Source organism: Macrobrachium rosenbergii, chromosome 45 (assembly GCF_040412425.1).
Source record: "Macrobrachium rosenbergii isolate ZJJX-2024 chromosome 45, ASM4041242v1, whole genome shotgun sequence".
In the NCBI taxonomy this organism is placed as follows: Eukaryota; Metazoa; Arthropoda; class Malacostraca; order Decapoda; family Palaemonidae; genus Macrobrachium; species Macrobrachium rosenbergii.
The window spans coordinates 25,947,842-25,969,784 of NC_089785.1; the positions used below are offsets into that span (position 1 = coordinate 25,947,842).

Consider the following 21,943-nt stretch of genomic DNA (forward strand, 5'->3'; position numbering starts at 1 on the left):
TGGATCCAACAGCTAAACCCCGAGATCCAGAATACTGAAACCAACAGCTAAACCAAGAGATCCAGAGAGCTGGAACCAATAGAGAAACACAGAGATCCAGAGAACTGGAACCAACAGCTAAACCCCGAGATCCAGAATACTGAAACCAACAGCTAAACCAAGAGATCCAGAGAACTGGAACCAATAGAGAAACAGAGATCCAGAGAACTGGAACCAACCGAGAAACACACAGATCCAGAGAACTGGAACCAACAGAAACCCTAGAGATCCAGAGGACTGGAATCAACATGAAAATCCAGATATCCAGAGAACTGGAACCAACAGGAAAACCAGAGATCCAGAGGACTGGAACCAACTGCTAAACGCTACAACATGAAGAACAAATGTTCCAGATATTCAAGAAGAAATGGAAGACAATTCTACTGAAAGAAATAACTTGGAAAAAAGACTTCATTCAAGAGAGCTATAAAATCTAAGTGACAAATTAATGTGGCCTGCCATACTGACCAAATAACGGCCAATATGAGGGTTTCCCAAAGATACAGTATTTAGATAAAATATGTGAAAATATACAGACATTCAAGAAAAAGAAAAGTTAAAGCTAACTGTAAAAGCAATTTTCAAGAAAGGACAAACTCTTCAGAAAAGTCTAAATGGCGTTCCCCAGGACCTGTATATACGAGGCAAGTCTTCCCAATTCGTCGGCCATATCGATCTCAATCTGACAATAATGTCGACCCGTCAGGAGCACCCGAATTCCATGCCACGTCTCTCATTCCAGACGCGTCTTCCACCTCGACTTTTTACGCGCAAATACCCCCTTCTACTTCTTGTCTTCTGTCGCGTAGTAGAAGTAGTAGTAGCAGTTGTATCCCGGGCCATTTCTCTGGCCTACAAAAGGCAAAGCCCTCCTGGAATTGTAGGCCACTGGAAGAAGAAGAAGAAGAAGAAGAAGAAGGAGGAGGAGGAGAAGGAAAAGGAAAGCCGTCTAAGGGAAAGCTTTTGGACTACTGACATACATACTCGCCTCGCGTCCTGACTAAGAGAAAAAAAAATGTATACCCAAACGTCCTCCTGGGTATTCCTGGTTGGTTGATAATTGCATCCGCCGCTTGTTTTTTTGATCCAACCAGCAATCATGGAGGATAAACTTATTGGAGCTGGCTCGACGAACTGCATAGATTAGAAGAAAAAAAAAGCCTCGCAAAAACTGACTCCAGTTCCTCGCTAGTTCCTCTCCCTCTCCAGTCCATCGAGATTATATTATTAGGGAATTCAATTGAGGACAGGGTGGCCGAAAAACCTGTTGGTTTAAGGGGATGTTGGGGGTTGGGGGGGGGGGACAATGGGCAAGCTCTCCATTCCTAAGTGATGGAAGAAAGAACAAGAAAATCTACCCTGAAATGAGACCATTGGGTTCTTCTTGCCAGGTTTCGCTGGGAGAGAGATTCTGGGTTTGTAAGACGTTTTCAAAAGCTTTCGATTGCTGTAAAACAGCCTAGTAAAAGTAAAAGGCTTAGTAATTAATATGTATTTAATTAAAAAGAAATAATTTGAATTGCTTTTTTGTAAAAGAGTCTCAAAGAATGAAAATAAAATGCATTGTACTACAGTTGATTTTGCATTGAACAATTGAGTATTATTATTATTATTATTATTATTATTATTATTATTATTATTATTATTATTATTATTATTATTATTATTATTATTATAGAGGTCTTAGGAGTTGATTTTGCAATGAGCAGTTGATTATTATTATTATTATTATTATTATTATTATTATTATTATTATTATTATTATTATTATTATTATTGTAGAGGTCTTAAGACTTGATTTTGCAATGAGCAATTGATTATTATTATTATTATTATTATTATTATTATTATTATTATTATTATTATTATTATTATTATTGTTGTTGTTGTTATTATTATAGAGGTCTTAGGAGTTGATTTTGCAATGAGCAATTTATTATTATTATTATTATTATTATTATTATTATTATTATTATTATTATTATTGTTGTTATTATTATAGAGGTCTTAGGAGTTGATTTTGCAATGAGCAATTTATTATTATTATTATTATTATTATTATTATTATTATTATTATTATTATTATTATTATTATTATTATCACAGTTTTTTTTTGTATTTAAATTACAGGCGAGACCTTCGCTGTAATTGCTGATGACAGAGATAGAGACGAGGAATTACGCCACAACAAAGCGGAAGGTATTTGAATTATTCCATATCAGTAATGAGGGTTGCAGTGTAATCTGAGGGTTACCGTTTCAGCTGTGATGACAATACATCACATAGTAGAATTCTCGACAAAGTTCTCTCTCTCTCTCTCTCTCTCCTCTCTCTCTCTCTCTCTCTCTCTCTCTCTCTCTCTCTCTCTCTCTCTCTCTCTCTCTCTATATATATATATATATATATATATATATATATATATATATATATATATATATATATATATATATACATGGAAGTAGTCTGCATAGAGATTATTTTGCAATCCTCTCTCTCTCTCTCTCTCTCTCTCTCTCTCTCTCTCTCTCTCTCTCTCTCTCTCTCTCTCTCTCAAAGTCATAAATTAGTAATACTTTTAATGTATGTTAAGGGTAATAAGTAGATAAATAGACCACTAATAGTTCCATTACAGTCGTACTGATAAAATGCTAATGTAGAGAATGAATTTCCAATGAATAACTTGCAAATGCAAATGAACCAGCCGATTTTATCTTGCGTATGTTTTTCAAACCCATACTTGGCCCGCCTGTTTAAATATTCATGGCTTGTTTCAGAGCCAACGCCGAATTCATTCGCTTGATGAAGTTTGATTCATGTGGAAGTTATTCCACTGACTGTTGGGTTTTTGAACTCACTAACTTCAGAACTTCAGTGGTTCTCAATCTTTTTTTGAGAGATGGTACCCTAACTAATGTAATCATTACCTCTTCTTAACCATGCCACCATATCGCGTGGATTAACTTCTTATTTAGTGAATAAGATTATTATCCATACTGTATATGTATATATATATATATATATATATATATATATATATATATATATATATATATATATATATATATATATATATATATATATATATATATATATATATATATATATATATATAAAGTTAATATATTAGAGCAGACATACTGATGATAATTGTATGAAGACTTCTGCAAACTTTTTTTCTATTTACAAATCTTCATTGAGATAATCAAGCCTAGACAGAATTCATGACAATCTTGTGGCACCCCTTGGCACTGTCTGTGGCACCCCAGGGTGCCACGGCACTCAGATTGAGAATCTAACAAATAATTTTTCTGCTGTCAATATCTGGCAACTGTTCCTTTGCCTGTATAGACCAAGTGATGACTTCTGGCAATCAAAGCGATATATTTAAGCCAAGCATTTGGGCCTCTTTCGGCCATTCAGAGCTCGACACGGTGAAAAGAATGAGTTGGAGCGGCTGGACAGCAAAAGGGATCCAGAAAATTAAGTACAGAAATATACTGTAAAGGTGAAACTGAGAAAAAAAACAAAATTGAATTAAGAAGTGATAGTCACAGTGGTTAAACAGCAAAACAAACCACTCCATCCTGCTTTGCTGATGTTGCTAGTATTATTATTATTATTATTATTATTATTATTATTATTATTATTATTATTATTATTATTATTATTATTACTCAGAAGATGAAACCTATTCATATGGAACTAGCTCACAAAAGGGGCCACTGACTTGGAATTCAGGAAAAAAAGAGGTCTCACTTTTTAAAAAAGAAAAAATATGTTAATAAACTGATAAACAGATAAAAATGTGTTAGAATGAAAGGAGAATAGTATTATTATTATTATTATTATTATTATTATTATTATTATTATTATTATTATTATTATTATTATTATTATTATTATTCTAACAATCGCCACCGAAAAGACAACTACAAATGATAACTCTCTCCACAGGGACAAAGATGTATGGTATTCTCAAAGCGTCTTTTGTTTTTAGGGGCTACAAAAAATTCTCTAGGCATTCTTGCTCCCTCAGAGCATTCCTGGACGAGACGGGGATTGTTGCTGTCTGACGGCTCCTCTTATTTTCTTTAATTTCTTTAATTTCTTTAAATCTTCCGATGGAAACCTTTATGGATAGATATGACATCCAGCCTCTCTTTATTTATTTTTCTTTAAGTCTTCAGCTGAAATTCCTTTTGGACAGACTATATTAAACACAAGAGGATTCCAAAGGGAAATCAGAGAGAGAGAGAGAGAGAGAGAGAGAGAGAGAGAGAGAGAGAGAGAGAGAGAGAGAGAGAGAGAGAGAGCTATAGGAAAAGCAACAAATGAATAAATTCGAGAAAATATAAAATGAAATCGATACACCTGAATTTAGGAGACGTCAGCAATGAATTCGCTTGGAGGCCAGACGACTTGGCGTACTGCAGACATTACTGAAGGGTGTCTGCGGCGTCCCTTCGGCCCCTAGCTGCACCCCTAACTTTTTTAGCCCTTTACCTGACCTCCATTCCCTCTTCCTTTTATCATTCTTGCTGTTCATCCCCTTTGACTCTTCCTTCTTATTTCCACTGTGCTGTTTTCTCCCAGTTCCACCTTTAGCGCCTTGCACTTCATTCCTTTATTTTCTAGATCTTTCTTTCTTGCTGTTCAACCACTCTAACCCCCTCTCTTCACCGTCCCAAGCACCGAATGGCCTCGAAAGTGCCCACCCAGTGCTTGGCTTGACAGCCTAAATTTTATTAATCAATCAATCATTGCTTGTCAGTGGAATGTCTACCAACCCAAGCACATGAAATTCCGGGAGCACATAAGACAAATTTGCTTGTCAATAACGACGTCTCAGTCTCTTCCTGGACCTCTCTTTGCTTGTCTGTAATGACATCTGGGCAATTTATTTGTCAACTTCATGTCTTCCCGCCGTTTGCTGTCGATTCTGTCAATAATCGAATGATAAATCCTGTTGATATGTCGAGAAGACTTTCCTGAAGGTAGTCGGTCTTGCTGACTTGCCTTAAGCCCTGGCGACTTACTGTAATTGTTTATTTATTGCTTAGCTGATAAATAATAATCATTGGTTGACTGACGCTTAGACAAGACGTTTGTGTGATCATGAATTTTATCAGTAATAATACTTCGTTGGTTAGGATTGGAGAAAGACTTCTCTGTTGATTTGCCAATCAGTAAAAATGAACGTGGGATTAGGATTTAACTTTTTCATAATAATAATAATAATAATAATAATAATAATAATAATAATAATAATAATAATAATATTTTGCTTGATTTTTAGCTTAGAAAAATTTAATTTTCTGTTTACCGATATGCAGAGAGAGAGAGAGAGAGAGAGAGAGAGAGAGAGAGAGAGAGAGAGAGAGAGAGAGAGAACATAGCGGTTTACCCCTGAAATATTTTAACTTAGTTTTATGAAAACAGCAACACCCAGAGACTTAAGTAAAAAAAAAAAAGACACGCTCATAAAAATAGAAAATGCCTTCAACTGCTTCAACAGTCACTCCCGCTAAAACCCGTTATGTTTTTTTTTTTGTTTTTTTTTTAGTTTTTTGTAGTTTTTAGTTTTTTATTTTAGTTTTTTTTTTTTCAAACAAAACAAGTAAATTATTCAAGAAGGTTACTGGGGAAGGAAAGTCGATGAATTTGAAAAAAAATTACAAATTAAATAAATACAAATTTGTTTAGTTTTTATTTTAGTTTTTTTTATTTTTTATTTTAGTTTTTTAGTTCTTTTGTTGCAGACAAAAAAGTAAATTATTCAAGAAGGTTACTGGGGAAGGAAAGTCGGTGAATTTAACAAAAAAAAAATACAAATTTGCTTAGTTTTTTATTTTAGTTTTTTAGTTTTTTGTTACAAACAAAATTGAGTAAATTATTCCAGAAGGTTACTGGAGAAGGAAAGTCGGTGAATTAAAAAAAATACAAATAAAAAAAATTTTTTGTTTTTTTTTTGTTTTTTAGTTTTTCATTTTCGTTTTTTAGTTTTTTTTTTTTGGTTAGAAACAAAACAAGTAAATCATTGAACAAGGTTACTGGGGAAGGAAAGTCGGTGAATTTAAAAAAAATATATAAATAAAAAATGACAAATTTTAGTTTTTAGTTTTTTATTTTAGTTTTTTTTTTAGTTTTTTTATTACAAACAAAACAAGTAAATTATTCAAGAAGGTTACTGGGGAAGGAAAGTCGGTGAATTTAAAAGGAAAAAATACAAATAAAAATATACAAATAAATGAAATTAATAAATATGAACAACTGCAAGGAAAAACAACAATTTAAACAACAGGAAAAACAAATATGACAAAAATAATAATTTTAATTGAGAGTTCCAGTGACACTTGATAAACAACAGGTTGAATTAGGGACAAAATTGTACGTTAAAGAAGCTGGACAGCCAAGATCTTTAACGTAAGCCTACACTCTACAGTGTGCCACGTAGGGCACACTGTAAGCAATACCCCTTGCCAATCAATCTCCCTTATTGAAACAAGATACCCAGTGCCCACTGAGCTTTCATGCTGGGGTAGTGCTGTCAGTGCACCTCCTGCGGTGCACTGTAGTCATTTCTTAAGGTTCTTTGCAGCGTGCTTTTTACTGTACCTCCTCTCGTATTCTCCTTCTTCCATCTTGCTATCCACCCTCTCCTAACAATTGATTCATAGTGCAACTGCTTTGAGGTTTTTATCCTGTTATGATTTTCAAACCTTTTACTGTCAATTTCCGTTTCAGCGCTGAATGACCTCTTAGGTCCCAGTGCTTGGCCTTTGGCTTAAATTCTGTATTCAGTTCAATTCACTGAACTTTCATTCGGGCTAAATTGGATACTGGAAACCCCACTATCTCTCTCTCTCTCTCTCTCTCTCTCTCTCTCTCTCTCTCTCTCTCTCTCTCTCTCTCTCTCTCTAGACAGGGAAGCGAATACGTGCATTTACAAGATGGCTTCCCTTCGCCACGCCCTTAGAGAGACTTAAATCTCTCTATAGAATGTTATTTTTTTATTTTTATATACAAACCGGCCGCGAAAAAGAGTCATTTTTCGTTTGTAAAAATTTTTCCTTTTGTGTATGATTGTGTTTTGTTTGTGGGAAGTCTGACACAAAGATAGTGTCTGCTAGTCTTTGTTTTTTCAACTTTAAAATATAATTTTTGTTTATAGATTTGCCAAAAAGAAATAAAAACAAGAGCGAGAAAAAACAGGCATGTATGGCTGGCTGAGGGCATGATCACTACTTTCCAGTGCGTTGAAATCTCTCCTGATTTTGCAACTTTTTTTTATTAGTTTTCTGTAAAAGAAAACTATTGTGCTGGCAGATTGATGTATTTTCGGTGGCCTTGATTATACACTGTAGCGGCTGTACAGAAAACTCGTTTGCGCCGAAGAAACCTCGGAGAATCTTTTACTTGTCTTAAGTCAATTTCAAGTTATTGACTTCTTTGAGGTCAGAAGCGTAAATAACATTGCAAGGATGTTTAATTGTTTTGCAATAGTAAAATAAAAAAAAATTTATGATTTGAAGCAAGAGATATTTCTGAACTATTTGTAGGTCAGGCTTTCATAATTTATGTTTGCTAATAATAATAATAATAATAATAATAATAATAATAATAATAATAATAATAATAATAATAATAATAATTAATAGGAGAGAGTTCAATGCACTGAAAAGTAGTGATCATGTTGTCAGTCATACGGACCTGTTTTCTCTCTCTCTCTCTCTCTCTCTCTCTCTCTCTCTCTCTCTCTCTCTCTCTCTTGCTTTTTTGCTTTTTGTGGCATTAATAATAATAATAATAATAATAATAATAATAATAATAATAATAATGATAATTAATAGGAGAGAGTTCAATGCACTGAAAAGTAGTGATCATGTTGTCAGTCAAACGGACCTGTTTTCTCTCTCTCTCTCTCTCTCTCTCTCTCTCTCTCTCTCTCTCTTTGTATGGCAATAATAATAATAATAATAATAATAATAATAATAATAATAATAGGAGAGAGTTCAATGCATGGAAAAGTAGTGATCATGTTGTCAGTCATTCAGACCTGTTTTGTCTCTCTCTCTCTCTCTCTCTCTCTCTCTCCTCTTTTTGGGAGGCAATAATAATAATAATAATAATAATAATAATAATAATAATAATAATAATAATAATAATAAATTCAGGCACGTCTAGCATACAAAAACATTTTCCCTGGAATTGTGACTCCAGCCTCTACCCTACAGCACTCCATCTTAGTAAGTGTCGCTTGGTCTCTGTGGGACGGACTCGACATTCTCCCATTTTGATGAATTGGGCCTTTGTTCTCCTATATGTAATGAGGCGCGCACACACAAAAACACACGCACACACACAAACAAAGCTCTCGTAAGCAGGAAATACCTCGAGTGTTAGCAGTGGGATTCTGTGAAGAGCCTGCTTTGTTATGTGGGAATCAGACCCTAATTGTCTGGCTAATGAAGTTAATATTGTAACCACTAGTATATGTATGCATGTATGTATGTATGTATATATGTATCCAGGGGAGCAGCGCTATTCCAGCAGTCTTCCTAGAAATAGAAGAGTTAGGAATAAAAAGAAAACTTGATGATTATACAATACATCTAATAGAGAACCCTGGCTAAAAGATGTACACAGAAAAACATGAAAATGGCGCACGACATGAATAAATGAATGAAATAATGAATGAGATAACGTGAATGATAGCTGGGAGGATATTTTTTAGTTTTCTGTAAAAGAAAACTATTGTGCCGGCTTTGTCTGTCCGTCCGCACTTTTTTCTGTCCGCACTTTTCATGTCCGCCCTCAGATTTTAAAAACTACTGAGGCTAGAGGACTGAAAATTGGTATGTTGATCATCCACCCTCCAGTCATCAAACGTACCAAATTGCAGCCCTCTAGCCTCAGTAGTTTTTATTTTATTTAAGGTTAAAGTTAGCCATAATCGTGCAGCATTATACCGAGACCACCGCAAGTTAGATCTATATTCGGTGGTCTTGATTATACGCTGCAGCGGCTGTACAGAAAACTCGATTGGGCCGAAGAAACTTCGGCGCATTTTTCACTTTTTTTATTTTTCAAGATAACATCAGGGACGTGTTGTAAACTCACGCTCGTCAGCATCCATAACACTCTCAGGGTGGAGGAGCTGCTGCGTGTGACAGTGACAGAACTTACCGACCTGAGAGAGAGAGAGAGAGAGAGAGAGAGAGAGAGAGAGAGAGAGAGAGAGAGAGAGAGAGAGGATGTTTTTGTAATGAGAGGGAGAGAGAGAGAGAGAGCTGATGTTTCTGTAATGAAAATAGGAGAGAGAGAGAGAGAGAGAGTCCATCTTCGTCCAAAGGCGTCACAGAATTGTCACTCCAAGGAAGCCACAAAGACTGAGAGATTACTTGATCTCTTTAACATTGAATAACTTCGATTTGTTTAGATATTGCTCGGTTCAATATAACACACTTTTTACTACTAGGCTTCTTACGTAAGGCTCAGATACACCTGTTTAGTCTTCGGGTTTTCTATCGTAGGTGCAGATGGCAATATTCAAATGAGGCACTGCCTTCCAAGTATCTGATTACAGGCCTTTATATTGAACAATATCATCAGAAGAGAACTTGTGTTCGAGCAATTATGATAATTTTCCTCTCTCTCTCTCTCTCTCTCTCTCTCTCTCTCTCTCTCTCTCTCTCTCTCTCTCTCTCTCTCTCTCTCTCTGAAGGAGGCCACAAGTTCTACAAACTCTCCGTGCTCCAGTGTTTGCATGAATTATTTAAAGAATAGTCAATCACTTTCCCCCTGAAAATAATCTTTATAGACGATCCTCACTTTCCAGTGGAGGTTCCTCTTGACCCCCAGAGGAATCCCAAAATCCAGTAGGATTCCTCTGGACTCCATCTCATACTTCGAAAAGGTTTCTCCACAGTAAATGCGGTCAGCTGACCTCTGATAGGTATTCTGGCTAACAATGTGACCGAGTTTAGTCTGCGAGAACAGATTCCTGAGTGGCCTTGACGAATCAGATGTCTTAGTTGAGCCTCAGGGATCTAATTCAGGAGCCGTTTTGTTCCGAATGTCCCCGATGTATGGAGAGTCCTACGCTGGGCCTCAAGGATTAATTTAAGGAAGAATCTAAGTTGGGAGCCATTTTGGAATGTCTTCGAGGAATCAGGTGTCCTACATAGGGCCCCAGGGATCTAATTTAGGAGCCATTTTGTTTTCGTGTGTCCTCGTGGACTCTCTCTCTCTCTCTCTCTCTCTCTCTCTCTCTCTCTCTCTCTCTCTCTCTCAGTTTCACAAAAGAGTATTCAGTATTGATAACATTGTCTGACCTTTTTCATTACAGATACTTACCCACCACGGATTATTAATGATCATAATAGCTCAGCCTTCATGATTTAATCCTTCCTAAATGAGGCTGAGTACGTACCTATGATCTAATTAAACTTAAGCTTATTAACAAATCTCGTTTACTGCTGAAAGCTTACTAAATGTAAACCAAATCTCGTGCCAAAAGAAAAAAAAAATCAGCTCACACTCGTGCAGAAAAAAAAATCCCTTATGGATGCTTGCCTCATTGTATCCTGAGGTACAACATGACGTCAGCATCAGTTTGCCATAACCTTTTTTCATCTGACAGCAACAATATGGCACATCTTGATGTCAATAATTTTGCCAAGATCTCTTTCATCTGACAGCAATAATATGGCATATCTTGATGCCAATAATTTTGCCAAGATCTCTCTCATCTGACAGCAATAATATGGCACATCTTGATGTCAGTAAATTTGCCAAGATCTCTTTCATCTGACAGCAATAATATGGCCAGGCACAGAGACGTCACCATTCAGAGACCAGCCTCATCTGCCAACTCGACCAATAAGACCCATCAAAGAGGCGATCTGGGTCGCTCCTGATAGCTGGGGAAAGGTAGAAAAAAACTCGATCACTTGGACTCCGCATTCCGTGTACCTTCCTGCCCCTCCTTGGCAGTAACTCACGTCGTAAGCCTTAGTGCCCCGTGCCTTTCCCTTCCCCATTACGTGGGGGCATTTCCAGGCAGTCAGGCACTGCGCTGGAGGTAGGGCCTTCTCCTCCTGTGGCCTTAGAAAGTGGGCCCTTAGCGGAATATCTGGGTGGATAGACAAGGCTATTTGCATCTGACACACTTTGCCTCTTAACGAGTCTACATAGCAGTATAAACAGTAGTGCTTGGCATAGTATGTGCTCTCTCTCTCTCTCTCTCTCTCTCTCTCTCTCTCTCTCTCTCTCTCTCTCTCTCTCTCTCTCTCTCTCAACGTCAGCAAAGCTAAAGTAACAGAAAGATCCTCTCTCTCTCTCTCTCTCTCTCTCTCTCTCTCTCTCTCTCTCTCTCTCTCTCTCTCTCTCTCAACGTCAGCAAAGCTAAAGTAACAGAAACATCCTCTCTCTCTCTCTCTCTCTCTCTCTCTCTCTCTCTCTCTCTCTCTCTCTCTCTCTCTCTCTCTCTCTCTCTCCGTCAGTCAAGTTAAAAGTTAAATCGATAGAAACATTCTCTCTCTCTCTCTCTCTCTCTCTCTCTCTCTCTCTCTCTCTCTCTCTCTCTCTCTCTCTCTCTCTCTCTCTCATTCATAACTATGACTGAAATCTGAAGTACACACAGAAAAGAAACTGTGATTCAGAACTTGTTATTTCTTTAACAGTTTTCGTTGTGTCGTTCTCATATCAATCCCTGTACCATGCCTGGGGATCGGTAATGCTAATTACCGGTTTGGCAGTTCGCTAAACTACATTCCCTGTCTCTACACTTATCAACTTTAATTTGCATAATTAGACAATGGACATCATATTTACATTAGAGCAGAAATGATTGCGTCATAGTCAATGCTCCGCATTGCAATGTGTACAATGCTTTCCTTGGCAACTCTGTAACTTCAGATATGCCTCAGTTTCTCACAGGATCGATCAGTAATAATTTTTTTTTTTTTTTTGTGGCTCTAATGAATAGGAATCTATTCATACTTCTTCCTAATGAACACCATTATTCTCTAGAAGCTTGAATTATAAGTCGGTGGCCCCTGTGGGCTTGTACCATATGATAGGGTTTATCTTATGAATAATAATAATAATAATAATAATAATAATAATAATAATAATAATAATAATAATAATAATATTAGCTGGTCTATATAGAAATGACTGAGTGATTTTGGAATCACTCTCTGGAAATGTATGGCAATCCTGGCATTGATTAGCCTAATTTGTCTCAGTGTTTCGTCTGTTATTCATCTATTTTCGTTTCTATACAACATAAATCTGTTACTGACTCAACAAGAACCATAATATCCACTTAACAGGGGATTTTTTGCTTCGACATTTAGTGTTTTAACCCAAGAATTTTTATGGTTTTGTAACATTTTTTTTTATACTTCCCAACACAATCCGTTCTCTGTGAAATAAGACGAGTGATCTAAGTTTGGAATAAGTCAAATGTTAAATTTACCTTATCCTGCCTCTTGTTTATCCATTTATTTATAGTTACGTATCTGTGTTTTTTTTTTTACTTTGAATTCTGTTCATATCTCCTAGAAATGTTTCAGTGCAAACATCTGAGCAACCTCGATTCAGGAATAGCCATGGAAATGTAATTGATAATTGCTATACTTGTGATTTGTTTACCTACCTCAGAGGAAAGATAAAAATTGAATCAAGAGAGAGAGAGAGAGAGAGAGAGAGAGAGAGAGAGAGAGAGAGAGAGAGAGAGAAAGAGAGAGAGAGAGAGAGAGAGAGAACAATAAAATCAGAAAATTATGAGAAAAGGAGAGATAAGAGACAGCGCCTCCATTGCATGAACAATAGCAATATGAGAATTGAGAGAGAGAGAGAGAGAGAGAGAGAGAGAGAGAGAGAGAGAGAGAGAGAGAGAGAGAGAGAGAGAGAGAGTCGCAACTGTCAACGTTCTTTTGTTGTGGCCGATACTTATGGCTTTCGATTAGCATTGTAATGTCGCCAAGAATTGGTCTTGCAATGCTGGTTAGTTGAGTATTGAGGGTTTTGTGTTTTTAGGTGACCTCAATGTGTGTGTGTATATGTGTGTGTGTGTATATATATATATATATATATATATATATATATATATATATATATATATATATATATATATATATATATATATACATACACATTTATATAAAAATATATATAAAAACAAAGTACAAATGTAATGCTGCCTTTCGTTTCTTTTCCTCCCCTAAGCCAACCCAACTTTACAGGTATTAATCCCCCCCTCTCCATTCCTTCACACACAGATGGGTCTGCTCTTCAGGACCGTGCTTCTGAGCACCCTGTGTTCTGGATGGCTGAACGCACAGTCCATCAGGAGGATCTCCGCTTATCCGTATCCGGATCCACCCGGGTATGGCATGAAGATAGAATCTTCGGTTTCTGGGCCCCGCCGTGAGAGGAATGCAAACGCTTCTCACTTTGACGAGGTCAGATTTTCTTTGGTGTTCAAACATTCCCAAAAAAAATAAAATATTCACTTGTCTCTTTAATTATAATAAATTCCACTCTTCATTTGTCTCTTTAATTACTTTTATTACTTTTGCATTCACTTCACCCATCACATCCACCCTTTGTCTTTCTCCAGTCTAGGTTAGGCACAGTTTCAGTTATCATCAGAAAAGTTACTTTTGTAATAATCTGATTCAAGCATTCCAAAAAAAAAAATTCACAGTTCATTCGTCTGTTTAATCATAAGAACTTCCACTATTCATTTTTCTCTTTAATTGCTTGTATTATAATTTTAACATTTAAGTTGGTTTTTTCTTGCATTCTCTATTAACATTTCTCTTGTAATAATCTTACTCACTTAGAATAGCTTTTGTCTCTTAAGAACCCTACCTAAAAACCTAGCACAAAAGGATTAGCATTGTAATTTGGCTGAAAAATGTGTTTTTGGTTTTATCCTTCAATTAAAATTCTTCTTGCTGGATTGAGACAATTGTAGAGCAGTCACTTTTAGAACATTTAATCTTCTTGGGGATTTTTCCAATTTATGCCCTTGTGATTCAAAAATGCTGTAAAATCACTGAATGATACTTTCTTGTTATTATGAAGTCAGAGAATGCCTGCTTCTTTAGAAATGTACTTAGTTAATCTTCTCTTATCAAATGGCAGACAGTGGTGATGGCCACACCAGTCTCAGAAGACGAGATGGAAAGAAGTTTTGGTGATGTCCCCGACCATTCTTCGGTCAACAGGATGGGGCTAGCAGCTGTCGAAGAACGGAGGCATGTGATTCCACCGCCCCGTCAGGATGTCCGGAGGCGTTCTTCCTCATTTGTAAGTCTTTACAAATAGTTGAAGCTGGGACAATTGACCAATACTTGAAAATTGAAAGGGGATGAGTGCACAAAGGGTTGATCACTAAGTATCTCAACCTAATGTTATCAGATATAAGCCTCCTTTCCTAGTCATGGGGGTTAGAGCTCCATAGTACCTAGCCTAGGACTCTGCCTTCTTGTCCCCCAACAACAGTTACAGTACCATTATGACCCCCATTCTTTGGGTATATTGGGTTGGTTTTGTTTATGATAGGCAGCATCAGTACTAAATGTTCCTACATGAACTTGCTTAAAGGGTTGATAACATTAGGAACTCCATTCTCAGGCTAGGTTGGGTTGGTTCTGTTTATATGTAATACCAATACAAAGTGTTCCTGTGTGAACTCACTCAAAAAGACAACTCTGTTTCATCAGGCACGAACTACAGAGCGCTCTACCACACTACGGAGCTTTGGGATTCCTGGAGTCCTTCCTCCTTCGATACCTGACGCTGGGGGCAAATTCGGACCCCCAGCCATCCCCGGTGCTGTCCAACCTAAGCCGCCCGCACCGCCTGTCTTGCCCCCCTCAACTCCTCTTCCGTCACTCGCCGGGACGGATTTTGGACCACCCTCTCCTCCTGATCCTATCAATTCTCCTTCGCCCCCACCTGGTGCCGACCAAGCGCAGGTTACAGGTAAGTATTGGGGAACAAACCTCCTTCTTTTATGTCTCTGGACATAGAATTAATCCATCTTGATATAGCCTAACTTAACTCCCCTCTCAAACAAGTTCCATTCCATTGCAGAGATCAAGTGCATGAAGACGGAAACCACCAGCTCCTTTATGGCATTGCTGTCACTCCCAGTAGGATACAACGCCATCCCTGTGTTTGAAGATCGACCTTCAGTTGATCCCACAATCAACACAGCCTGCAGAATGATCCCAACTCAGCTGACCAACGACATGTTCCAGCTCATCGTCTCTGACTTGGACCGGTGCGGCGTGAGAGAGTGCAGGCAGACCAATGGAGAGGTTGGGAACAAAACCCTTTGTTTTTATAATCAGTTGTTATTTATTTTGTCTGGCAAATGTGTATGACCCATACTACATAGCTTCTTGTAGCCCAGGGAACCCTTGTGAAGAGCGGTCCGCTATTCTTGCAGACTTGGCTCTGCCTGACGTTGCGCTTCCCTCTCGTGAATGGCCTGAAGCTTCCGGAGGACGAGACCATCCTGATCCGGTGCCGTCCCCAAGATAAGATGGAGTCTGACACCCATTACCTTACGGTATCCACAGCAAAGTACGCCGCAAAAGGGGTACCAATGTAGGCACTCATTTTCCCATTTTCTCTCTCTTCCCGTTTTCTATCGTGGACGTACGGGTGACTGTCTCCCTCCGACTAACCGCATGGTTTATTAATCTTCATATTCCACTTTTTTGGACAAGGAATGATGTTAATCTAGGGGTTAGTTTAGATGATGATGACTGGGCACAGAGATTTTTTTTCATTCACCCTTTTTACTCTTTAACAAGGGGCATTTACTAAGGAACTGGTTCTAAGCTATAACATTAGAAGTAAATGATTTTCGTGATAATAATGTCAATACGATTGAGATTTTTGTTGCATAAAGATTAAAATCTGGTCCAAACACTTTGTTAATGGTAAGAAATTGTCATTTTTTTCACATCCTTATCCAAATTTCTGGAAAACACAGCCACGAAAACTGCAACGCTACAAACTGGACATAGGACATACCCACTCATGACAGATTATACACAGACTTTGTCTCTCAACATACCAGAGAAGGTTGGTGCTATCTTACTGATAGAAGGATGGAACATCCCATTCATGTCTATTTATCTCCCAAAGATTCTGAGATGGCTTGTTATAATGAGAGATTGTGTGGATTTTTTTTTTTTTTTTATCTATTCCTTGATTTTTTTTATTTGTTTGTTTATTTACATTTTTACTTGTACATTTAGCAGTTGTCATGGTGCAAAACTGAATGATCTACCCCTAATCTCTCGAAACCCCTTCCCTGAGATTTTCTTTGACTGGTTGGGCATTTTTTGGATAGTGACCTAATTCTGACCCTGGGCATTCGTACACATTTCCTCCAGAATAAACTCTTATGTAGCACTGACCCAACATTCTGGCAGTACGTTGAACCCAGTTGATTATTTGATGTTTGCTTTTGAAATGCAGTATGCACACAAGCCTCTCCCTGATATTCTACTGACTCTAGTTGACACTTTGGTACCTTTTTACTTATTTGACCTCAAGTCCTCTTGAACCTATTCCCTGGTATTCCTTGATATCCCATTGGCCTTTCTTCAAAGTCTGAGGCATTCACAGAACCTGCCCCGATATATAATGATCCAAGTTGACCCTTTATATCTTTTCTCCATTCTTTTTACCCCCAAGTCATTGTAAACCCTTTTATTGGTATTGTATTGATTCCAGTTGACCTATGGCATATCTTGGCCATCTTCTCAATTCCCATGTGTTCAAAAACCACTTCTTTGATATGTTGTTGGTCCAAATTTATCCTTTCAAATTTCCTGACCTCCTTTTGACTCCAGGTTAACCCCAGGCATCTGCTGGTCGTCATTTGTTCAGTCCGTAAGCATTTGCAAACCACCTTCCTTGATATTTCATTGACCCAAGTTGAACTTTCGCATCTGTTGACCTTTGGAATCTGATATTTCATTGACCCCAAAATTGACCCATGGCTTCTGTTGACATGATATAATCCCTAGTATTTGCAGACCACTCCATCAGTGAAGGATCCCACCGACCACCTTGGGGGAACTCCCTACGGGGTTAAGACTCAAAATGGAGACCCCTCCATCAGTGGAGGATCCCACTGACCACCTTGGGGAACTCCCTAAGGGGTTAAGACTGAAAATGGAAATCCGCCATGGAGACTGAGATAAGACTCAGGTCTATCCAAACGGTTATTTTTTCCCCCACGGCTTTTGACTGTTACCACAATTACTAACCAAATGCCTTTGTTTATTTTCTTCTTCTTCTTCTTCTTCTTCTGCTTCTTCTTCTTCTTCTTCTTCTTCTTCTTCTTCTTCTTCTTCTTCTTCTTCTTCTTCTTCTTATGGTTTTTCCATGGGAGCCTACGTTGATACAATGAGCGCCTCAATCTGTTTTATTTTTATTTTAGTCTCAAACTCCTCGTTTATAAACATATCATACTATATACATCAGGTACAATTTATTTATCTCTCTCTCCGTCACACTCCTGTTGCAGACGATACAGTTAAAGGATTAATGTACTGAGACAACTGATAGCTCACTCAGTTCATCCAAGTGTTTCGGACTAATCAGGAAAATGTATGATTAGAATTTACTAATTATACGGAAATAAATTACTCTGATAAAAGCTAATGAGATTTATCAATACTTCGTTTTCAGATGAGTCTCCCATGCATGCATGATCTGGGTAACAGTTCTCAAGGTTTCAGGAAGAATGGGTTTTCTTAACCCCACTTACTTTTTTAGTGAAACGAAATAAAAAAATGTGCCGAAGTTGCTTCGGCACAATCGAGTTTTCTGTACAGTTGCTACGGCGTATAATCAAGGCCACCGAAAATAGATCTATCTTTCGGTGGTCTCGGTATAATGCTGTATGAGCCGCAGCCCATGAAACTTTAACCACGGCCCGTTGGTGGCCTATCCTATATCGTTGCCAGAAGGACGATTTATGGCTAACTTTAACCTTAAATGAGATGAAAACTACTGAGGCTAGAGGGCTGCAATTTGGTGTGTTTGATGACTGGAGGGTGGATGATCAACATACCAGTTTGCAGCCCTCTAGCCTCAGTAGTTTTTCAGATCTGAGGGCGGACTGAATAAAGTGCGGACGAGCAGACAAAGCCGGCACAATAGTTTTCTTTAACGGAAAACTGAAAAAAAACTGTACAGATTAATCAGTTAATATTTGCTTATATTATTTTTTGAAGTACTCAGATGAACTATTTTATGGTAAAAAATTCTTTTTTGAGATGCTACATCCTATATTGATTAATTTTATTACAGATTGATCGTCAGTATATCACCACTTCATACCTCATCTTCAAGCCAAAGAAAATATACATTCTTTTACCTTTCATATTCTTTACATAAATAACAAGCAACTAAATGAAGTTGTATATTTTTTTCATCCATCATAAGATTGTTGTGATGTCATTCATATCAGCGAATAATAATAATAATAATAATAATAATAATAATAATAATAATAATAATAATGTAGTTTAAGATGGTAGGCCAAAGCATTGCCAGCTATCAAAAAATATTAACTTACAAAAGCAGTCATTACACACACACGCATACACACACTCATACATACATACATACATACTTACATACATACATATATATATATATATATATATATATATATATATATATATATATATATATTTATAACTATGCTATCATTTTCAAGTTATCACTTTCAGTCAACATTCCCAGGTATCCATCCAGATATAACTTCAAGTTGTCACTATCATTTATCCCTTCCAGTCTTCCAATCATCACTTCCAGTAACCCCTGTCATCCCCAGAAGCCTCTTAATTGACCATTTACTCTCCAGCCTTAGTCGTTCCAGTTTACATTCGCCACTACAATATTCCCCCCATCCCATTTCCAGTAACGAGAAATCCCCGCCGTCAGTCTTCGACGGGGGCCAACAGGACTTCCGGTGTGAGATTGGCCTCTTCCGGAAGTTGCCTGGAACGGAGCTCTTCGCCTCTCGCGTCACCAGCGAGGTCGAACTCGACCTCGGAGAGGAGGTGCAGCTGAGGTCTATCGTCAAGGCTGGAGATGGTGAGTTGCGCTGGAAGGGTTGTGGTTTTGGGGTGGGTCCTGGAAACGCCGAGGAGGCTGGAAGCTTTTGGGGGTCTGGAAAACCTGAGTTCCCCTGGAAGGTTTGTGGTAAGGTTTTGGAAACGTTTAGTTCTGCTGGGAGGTTTGTGAGGGTCTGGGTTTGTGGTGGAGCTCTGGAAACACTGGATTCCACTAAAGGGTTTGTGGTGGGGCAGATCTGGAAACGCTCAGGAGGATGGGAGGTTTGTGGGGGTCTGGAAACGCTGAATTCCACTAGAAGGTTTGTAGTGGGACAGATCTGGAAACACCCAGGAAGATGGGAGGTTTGTGGGGGGGGTCTGGAAACGCTGAATTCCACTAGAAGGTTTGTAGTGGGGCAGATCTGGAAACACTCAGGAGGATGGGAGGTTTGTGGGGGTCTGGAAACGCTGAGTTCCACTAGAAGGTTTGTGGGGAGGGGCGATCTGGAAATTGAATTCTGCTGGAAGTTTGTGATAGGGGTTCTGGAAACGCTGAGTTCTGTAAAACTATGAAGATATATACGAGTTTCCGCCCTGAATAATGACTCTCACTTTACCTCCTAGCCTACTTAGGGCTCTAACCCCTTTATTTAAATTCTCTCTCTCTCTCTTTACAGGATGGGAATACAGCCTCCTCACCACCATAATCATCCAGAAGACTGGTACCAAAAGGACACGCTCAATCCTCAACGCTGCCGATCTCGTCTTTGCAGATGGGTGCCGAAATCCGTCGTACAAGGTAAGAGGCTGAAGTGGAAAGCCTATAGGTTATCCATTGGTCTAAGCCACAGATATTCCTTGGTTTATAGAGTCAAAGGTTAGCTTAGGTTAGGTTAGACCTAAGTAAACTTACGTAAGGGGGTCTCAAGCTTCAAAAGTGGTAAAAGATAAGTAAAAGTCATAGAGTCTGCAGCTTAAGAAGGTCTAATGTCCAGATATTATGGAGCTCTTATAAGTTTGAATTAAGTTTTGTAGATTTATGTACCTGCAGCAATGATCTTTAGTGTCTGAAACTCAACAAGGTTACAGTTATCATTTACTTTTGCTTGCCCTAACGTAATTAGCTTCTGAAAAATTGACCAGATTTTGGGATAAATCTTAAAATTTGCCACTATTCAGCAGATCTAAAGACAATATGGCTTTTTTTATTAACAAACTCAAAGGTTACAGAACCGTTACTTTTGTTTACTTGTCCTGACACAACTATCTTCTGGGAAAAATTAACCAGATTTTTTAGTAAAAAACGTTAGGATTTGCTGCTAGTCACTGGGTCTAGAGAGACAAGATGCCCCGTATCCTTCTCCCTCACTCATCACGAAACCTGTCGCAGGTCATCGCCAAAAACCACCCAAAGAGGGACCCCAGAAACCCGCTTATCAACAACTTCACGTTCCGCATCTTCATGTTCCAAGACATGGAGGTCAACGAAGACTTGATGATCACAGCCAATGTCATTGGTTGCGTGGAAGCCAAGGACTGTGCTGCGGTAAGTATAAGGAAGCTTTCTTCCTGCGCTTCGGCTAGGCCTATACAATGGCTCTCCCTCTCTCTCTGTCGTTGCTGTGAGTAAGTCATTCTGAGCTTTGGCTAGGCCTATACGGACTGCTCTTTCTCGTAAACACTGACGCCCTAGAAAGGTGTTACGTAGGCCTACACACCCGCTAAGCCATGGGTTTATCACACCTTCAGAAATGTATCTACAACACTTTTAATGAATAGTTAGGATACCTAAAACCGAGATAGGGGCCACGTTTTGGTCATTAACTTAAAACTGTTTATAGAATTTCGGAATTCAGCTGTTTAATCCCATTTCTTTTTGCATGAATATCGTTGTTACGCAGCCAGTCAAAAATTTTTTTATGCTGCAGCATATATATATGCTAAGTTTAACTGCTGGTCTCAAGCTATCTTCTGTAGACATGTACAAGCTTTATGTGCTAACCTGTAGGAAAAATATACCTGCTAGATTCATTCATAAGCTTTGTAAGCTGCGTCTTAGAATAAAGTTATTCTTCTATAAACAATTACAAACTGTATCTGCTACAATTTAGACTAAATTTACCTGCCACAATCATTTGCAAGCTTGATATGCTACCATTTAGACTCAGTTTACCTACCACAATCATCTGCAAGCTTGATATGCTACCAAACAGACTAAACTTACTTGCCACAATCATTTGCAAGCTTGATATGCTACCATTTAGACTCAGTTTACCTACCACAATCATCTGCAAGCTTGATATGCTACCAAACAGACTAAACTTACTTGCCACAATCATTTGCAAGCTTGATATGCTACCGTACAAGCCAAATTCATCTGTAAGGTATACTTCAACAGAGCCTAGACTCATCTCCTATTTTGTAAACAGACTGAATGTGGCGGAGTGGACGAGACTGATCGCCTGGGCTTCGGCAGAAGGAAGAAGAGAGGAATAAGGCACTACTCGTTCACCACCACCCTTCGAGGATCAGACCTCATTAAAAAGTCTGCTCAGGGAGATATCCCTCCCCATCCGCCTCCCAATTCGCTGCTACACCCGAGGTCCAGGAGGGTAGTCCACGACTCAGATGAGAATTCGACGACCACCTGGGAGAGGAACTTGAGCATCAAAGTCAGAGTACCAGGTGAGTCGTCGACTGGAAGGTGGACACTCAGTGACTTTTCTTAACCTTTCTGTTTTTTTTAGGGGGGGAGGGGGTGTTCTGTCAGAGAGATGGGTCTTTATCTGCAA

At 38.3% G+C, this 21,943-nt stretch overlaps 1 protein-coding gene across 2 annotated transcripts in view; it reads left to right on the top strand.

The window, feature by feature from the left end:
- LOC136829815 (uncharacterized) overlaps positions 1–21,943 on the top strand; it is a 61,766-nt gene that overhangs the window by 36,415 nt on the left and 3,408 nt on the right. The window contains exons 3-12 of one of the 2 annotated variants that reach the window (XM_067088767.1): positions 2,170–2,238; positions 13,329–13,511; positions 14,200–14,364; positions 14,781–15,042; positions 15,154–15,380; positions 15,512–15,672; positions 19,016–19,191; positions 19,829–19,950; positions 20,542–20,697; positions 21,581–21,836. In XM_067088767.1, the coding sequence (XP_066944868.1) occupies positions 2,194–2,238; positions 13,329–13,511; positions 14,200–14,364; positions 14,781–15,042; positions 15,154–15,380; positions 15,512–15,672; positions 19,016–19,191; positions 19,829–19,950; positions 20,542–20,697; positions 21,581–21,836 (1,753 nt within the window). In that variant the 5' untranslated portion in view covers positions 2,170–2,193. The remainder of the gene's footprint in view (positions 1–2,169; positions 2,239–13,328; positions 13,512–14,199; positions 14,365–14,780; positions 15,043–15,153; positions 15,381–15,511; positions 15,673–19,015; positions 19,192–19,828; positions 19,951–20,541; positions 20,698–21,580; positions 21,837–21,943) is intronic. The other variant, XM_067088768.1, reaches the window with a different exon arrangement.